Raw genomic sequence first — 6434 nt, 5'->3', positions numbered from 1 at the left:
AGCCACCGAGTTTAGCGAGTCAAGCTAACGTTAACTAACACCAACTAAAACAGGCGAAGTGAGTGTCCTTACCCTGTTTACCTCCATGTTACAGAGGCTCTTGAACACCTTTCGTTGGTGTCCTTACATGCCCATATTGTTGGAAAAGCGCCAGTGAAATGAGCTACAGATAACGGAGTGAGCGGATGGTCCTTTCCAAAGTGCCCGTTTAAAGTGGACAAATTTAGTCAATTTTCTGGATATTTTGGGATCTTTGGGCCATTTGTGCACAGATGTCCCACTGTACATTGACTGATTGCAGCCAAAAACAACACACCTTTTCGTCATTTTGCATTAAATTAAGTGCAGCTTCTAGAGTTGTTGTCCACCATCTACGTCACAGGCAAGACGCCTATTAGAGTTTCCCAACACCGTTGGGGGGGGGGGGGGGGGGGGACCAATGGTCTTTTAAACCTTATTCCTTGAATTAGTAAGAAATAACATGTTTTCTGACTCTCAATAAACACAAGTTAGAAACTCAAACTCCACTGTATTTATTTGTTTGACACTTTCATACCGCTGGTGCTTAGCCTTTAAAAGATTGAAAAAGGTCATTTTATATCTGTACATTTATTACATCTTTCAGATATTTTTATTATTATATTATTATTTCAGATAAAGGGTTAATTTTAAGCTTTATTAAAATGTAATATACAATAGTCTGTACAGCAACAACATCTTATTTCATAGAAATGGCTTGGGGTTGACAGAGCAGAGCAGTTTGTTTAAAACAGGTTAATCATTACATAAATGCTGACATTTCACTACAGCATGACTGCTTCCCAAAATAAAGTGTTTTCTAGGCCGGTGCAGGATGTTGCTCACATCAACAGAGGTTGCATTCTGGCAGCAAGTTGTTGATGTTACATTCAAATAACTACCAACAGATCTAAATCAGTCCTGTGTGAGCTTAGCAAAGGACACAATGCGAACCACAGTAGCACCTCCTTGTGGAACAGTTCCTAATGTGAGACTGCAGTGTAATCCCTAACCACGCGTATGTGGGTGAGTTACAAACCAGTTCCATGAGGTACTTTTTGTCTTAAACAGTTTTTAATGCTGATTCTTTGAAGGTCTGCATGCTTCACACAGGTCTTTTTAAGAACAGGCCAATAGCATTTAGCATGGCTCAGGGGGCCAAGCTCCAATACAATGCCACAGTCACATCTTAGACTTCTAGTATCGTCACCACTGAACGTTTAGCAGCAGGTTTGCTGGCATTCTGTTACTGCAATATTTCAGTGTGTGGAAGGGAACATGGACCACTATGAAGACCCAATTGATATACCAGCTGTGTGCCTTTCCTTTGGCCTGCTCTCTCTGCACATTGAGGCATAAAACCCTCAGTCTGTTTTGCCAAGAACAGCACAAAACATTAAACTTTCTCTACTGCTGTAAAGGGAACCGGTTCTTCAGGTCTGCAACACAACCATTATATATTTGGACCTCTAGTTCCCATCAACACCACTGAACAATGTATTTGAAACATGTTTCTAAGATTAATAGTTTATAAAATCTCAGATATAGATTATCAGGATGAAATATTCAGGAATTTTGAAAAATAAGTGAAATTTCAAAGGACTCAAAAGGAATGTGTAGATCCTGCTGCTAAAACAGTTTCACCTGTAAGAAACAAACAGAATTTAAGAAATTTAAGTTTATTTAAATGTTTTTAAAATACACTTTGCATCTTGTCCAACAGGTAACAGTCTAAACATTGTCACAAGTCCAGATTCCCACACATTTAAAGATTCCCCTGTGCTTTCTTGTTTTCCCCTCTGTGTCGACTGCGTCCTGGAGTTAGTGTCTTCAGAGCAGCCCTTGGGCTTTTGAGGAGCATCTTGAGGCCTCTTCTCTCAGGCTTCTGGGTGGAGGAGCAGTTGTCTTTGCTCGGCTTGGTGTTTTCAGCTGCGGCGTCAGGCTTGGGAGAGTCCCAGTGTTGTGAGGACGCTGAAAAGCAGCTGTCTTCTACGTTTCTGGTTCTCTTGTGAAATAGAGATTCTCGTCTGCTCACATTGGGGCTGGCAGCTAGCATGCTGAAGCCATAAGGAGTGGCAACCTTCTCCACATGCTCCAGGGACATCGCTGCTCGAGTAGAAGGGTCCGAATGGTGGTCTTTGGCTCGTTTCCGGTTTGATCTTGGAGTGAAACTGAATTTCACAGGGATGCATGGTGAGCCCCGAGGAGATGGAGGGGGAGGTGAAGGCTTCTCTGGACTGCAGGGAGGAAGAAGGCTGTATTCGTCTGATTCCCTGGCCTGTCTGATGCCAATCCTAGGAGAAATGCTGAGGCGCAGTTTTGGAGGGATAATAAAGCTGGGCAGTCTTCCTGGAGTAAGTGGCATGTTTTGCCAGGGCTTTCCTCTTGCTGCTGGACTTTTTGTTTCTGCATTAACCGCATCTGTGCTGAAAGCAAACATCTCTGTGTTGTACAAATCAAAGTTTAAGACAATGTCTCTTCTTTTTTCTTCTTCACAGATAAAGCTGCAGATCCACCAGCATAGACTACAGGGGGGGAAAGTGAGTGTGGGAAAACTCTGTTAAGCTATTAGGCTTTTAAAAAGCACGACTTTAATGAGGCACAGGTGTGTTTTACTAATTACTTCAAGCTCCACCTTCAATCACTCTGAGCCTCACATTAGCTCATTCCTCCTGTATTTTAAATATACATAAATTTCCCTATACAAAGACTGCATGATATATAATAGGTAATAATTATTTAAAAAAAATATTTAGTCCGGTGTTTGACTGTTTTATACTTCGTTAGGGCTTTTATTTTGACGGTATGAATCTGAATTTGAAACATGACAATTTTTAAAAAACATAAAATAATTAATTTTGTGATTAAATTACAAAAGGAAATGAAAAATATAAATAACAGGAAGTTAAGTAATATAAGAAAAATTCTAGTGGTCAAATCCAATTCGCAAAACACTGGGGTTTTCTGAAAACGCGCCCATTTCATCTTCACTATGTAGTGCACTAGAAATGTTGCCTTTTCACTATGTAGGGAGTACGGGTGATTTGAGGCAGAACTGATTAAAGCGGAAGTAGTGTCTGTATTGCTCCGCCCACCGACGTAACAGAGAGACACTCGGGGTGTATCTCAAATTACTCTTCAGTCCCTATGTAGTGTATTATTTGATTTAAGAGAATTTGCTTTCTAGATCCATACAATGCAATCTATAAACATATGTATTTTCGCACATGTTGTTGAATCCAAATTTGCCCTTTTTTTGTCCATGTGTAGGTTGCAGGAGCCGGAAATTAATTTCCTAAGTAATGCACTATGTAGGGAGTGGAGAGCGGTTTATAACAGATCACCTGATTGGCGCGGTGAATGAAACTGTCTGTATGTTTATGTGTATATCTCCTCATAGCTTAACTCTCCTTGTACATTTTTCACGTTTTCGCAAACTTTAGTCTACCCCAGACCTGTAGGATATCGGAGAAATTAGCTAACAAACTAAACGCTGAGAGAGAGCGCTGCTTCAGAAACCCGGGGTTTGCGGCAGACGTGATGAAAAACCGTTAACGTTGACGGTATGCTCTGGTTTTGAAACTTGACCAACACTATCTTCATTAACAGTGAGTACAATAAAGTGAATGTTACAGACCAGAGCTTAACCTTAATACAGCCTTCAGTTTTTTTAATTTATTTATTTATTTTTATTGTGGTTCATTGAGGGAAAGCCCGGGTGGGTTCAGTGATGATAATTTATCATAATCTTTACACATTAATGCACAATAAGTCTTCATGTATATTGTCAGCACTTAAAGAACAGAATAAAAAAGAAACCTTCATATTTGGTTCATAAAAACTGTAGTATGTGAAATATAGTGTAAAGTGGCCTGCCCAATTATATATATAATATAATATATAATAACCACAACATTTTATTTACCTATTGTTGAACATTTAAACACCAAACCCCTAGTGTTGGGGCATTTTTCTGAACCAATCAGCGCCCAGCTACAAATAACAACATTAAAATGAAATTGTATCCTGCACCTAATCACTACCATAGCTTATCAATATCATGATAAACATTGTGACTGTCTGGGTCCAAGCCCTAGTTGAGTGTCACTGAGGCGACAGTGGCATGTTAAAAAATCTCTCTGAACCAAAGTAAGAAACACAGAAAGGAACCAAGACTCAAACGGTCTTCCTGGCGTCTGAGGCTGTGCCAAGACCGCTGTCTCTGCTAATGATTGTTCCATGCTACCACTTGATTTAATGATTTCATTACCTATTACATCAGCAGTCGTTCACATCACACACCTGCATAACTTCAGTATTTGAACTTTGGGCTTCCTGGTCACTAAGGCCTGTTCTAGCCCCACGACACTAATGGTAGAACACTGTAGGATTTCTGATCTTCTGTGTCAGTGTACGTTGTTGTACAGATTTTGGTGCACCCAGTGACTTCAGTCTCATATTGTAATACTGCTTTATCTCTCTCCTCTAGTGTGAATTGTTTGACCAATATTTGAAGGCTAACTGGAGCGGAGATGAATACAGGACGAAAGCGGAGGCTGGCAACTGCCAAACCTGGAGTTTCCCGCTCCAAATGCAGCAAAACTGAAGAGAACGAGCGCAGGCAATCAGCGTCCACCCGGCCCTCATCTCCAGAGTGTGAGCTCAGAACATTTCTATCGAGTGGAGAAATAAACCATGAAAACACAACACTGAGACGAGCAGGGAAGATCAGCAGACCATGCAGCCAACCCCTCGGTCCTGCTTCTGTTAATGAGGGTAAGACATGCATCATATGTTGTATATAAGAGGGAATGTGTGTAGTTCTAGAATAATCACTCATTTTGTTTCTAGGAAAAGCTTGCATACGTCATTGACTTCAAAGTGCTGATTTTACAAAGCAGAACTGTCTAAAATGTAATGTAATGACCTATCAATAGCTTTTATTTTAAGTAATTTTGGACAATCTCTATTGGCCTGTCTATTGTAAAGTTGTTTAGCAGACAACAGAAGAAAAATGACAGTTGCTAAAATAAATGGCTTTCTTTGGACAGTGTGGTATATTTCCAAGTGGTCTCTGAAATCTCAAACTGTTGTTAACAGGTGTGGTCCAGAGTGTAAAATGTGGGCTGTCATCAGAAGATGAAACTGAGAAAACCCTGGTCATCACAGACGGTGCATATTACTTTTTTCCTCCGGGTGACTGTCTGTGAGGAGTGTGGTGTGTTCTCCCTGTGTCTGCGTGGGTTTCCTCCGGGTGACTGTCTGTGAGGAGTGTGGTGTGTTCTCCCTGTGTCTGCGTGGGTTTCCTCCGGGTGACTGTCTGTGAGGAGTGTGGTGTGTTCTCCCTGTGTCTGCGTGGGTTTCCTCCGGGTGACTGTCTGTGAGGAGTGTGGTGTGTTCTCCCTGTGTCTGCGTGGGTTTCCTCCGGGTGACTGTCTGTGAGGAGTGTGGTGTGTTCTCCCTGTGTCTGCGTGGGTTTCCTCCGGGTGACTGTCTGTGAGGAGTATGGTGTGTTCTCCCTGTGTCTGCGTAAGTTTCCTCCGGGTGACTGTCTGTGAGGAGTGTGGTGTGTTCTCCCTGTGTCTGCGTGGGTTTCCTCCGGGTGACTGTCTGTGAGGAGTGTGGTGTGTTCTCCCTGTGTCTGCGTGGGTTTCCTCCGGGTGACTGTCTGTGAGGAGTGTGGTGTGTTCTCCCTGTGTCTGCGTGGGTTTCCTCCGGGTGACTGTCTGTGAGGAGTATGGTGTGTTCTCCCTGTGTCTGCGTAAGTTTCCTCCGGGTGACTGTCTGTGAGGAGTGTGGTGTGTTCTCCCTGTGTCTGCGTGGGTTTCCTCCGGGTGACTGTCTGTGAGGAGTGTGGTGTGTTCTCCCTGTGTCTGCGTGGGTTTCCTCCGGGTGACTGTCTGTGAGGAGTGTGGTGTGTTCTCCCTGTGTCTGCGTGGGTTTCCTCCGGGTGACTGTCTGTGAGGAGTATGGTGTGTTCTCCCTGTGTCTGCGTAAGTTTCCTCCGGGTGACTGTCTGTGAGGAGTGTGGTGTGTTCTCCCTGTGTCTGCGTGGGTTTCCTCCGGGTGCTCCGGTGTCCTCCCACAGTCCAAAAACACACGTTGGTAGGTGGATTGGCGACACAAAAGTGTCCGTAGGTGTGAGTGTGACTACAGCTGTAGACACCCATGAGAGTGTCAGAGCTGTGAAGGACTCCCCACACATGTGGACAGTTTGTGAAATAGTTAGGTAGACAGTCTGATCATAATCATTGCATTTTGTCTGAATGAAATTATTGGATGGGTGTTGTACAGTACGGCACTGACACACAAAATGATGTACGTGATGATATGATTTACTGATTGCAATCTTGATGTAAATAATTTAAATTATTTTACCAAAAATGCTTCTAGAATAAATGACCTACTCCAGGTTT

The 6434-nt window shown here is 42.7% G+C and overlaps 1 protein-coding gene across 2 annotated transcripts in view; it reads left to right on the top strand.

Moving 5' to 3' along the window:
• Positions 1-3262: 3262 nt before the first annotated feature.
• Positions 3263-6434, top strand: part of gon4la (gon-4 like a) — a 29323-nt gene continuing 26151 nt past the window's right edge. The window contains exons 1-3 of one of the 2 annotated variants that reach the window (XM_066674551.1): positions 3263-3626; positions 4508-4794; positions 5119-5190. In XM_066674551.1, the coding sequence (XP_066530648.1) occupies positions 4551-4794; positions 5119-5190 (316 nt within the window). In that variant the 5' untranslated portion in view covers positions 3263-3626; positions 4508-4550. The remainder of the gene's footprint in view (positions 3627-4507; positions 4795-5118; positions 5191-6434) is intronic. The other variant, XM_066674552.1, reaches the window with a different exon arrangement.

Source organism: Hoplias malabaricus, chromosome 6, assembly GCF_029633855.1.
Source record: "Hoplias malabaricus isolate fHopMal1 chromosome 6, fHopMal1.hap1, whole genome shotgun sequence".
Classification (NCBI taxonomy): domain Eukaryota; kingdom Metazoa; phylum Chordata; class Actinopteri; order Characiformes; family Erythrinidae; genus Hoplias; species Hoplias malabaricus.
The sequence above is the reverse complement of the archived record's forward strand: the minus strand, read 5'-3'. Positions and strand labels throughout refer to the sequence as shown.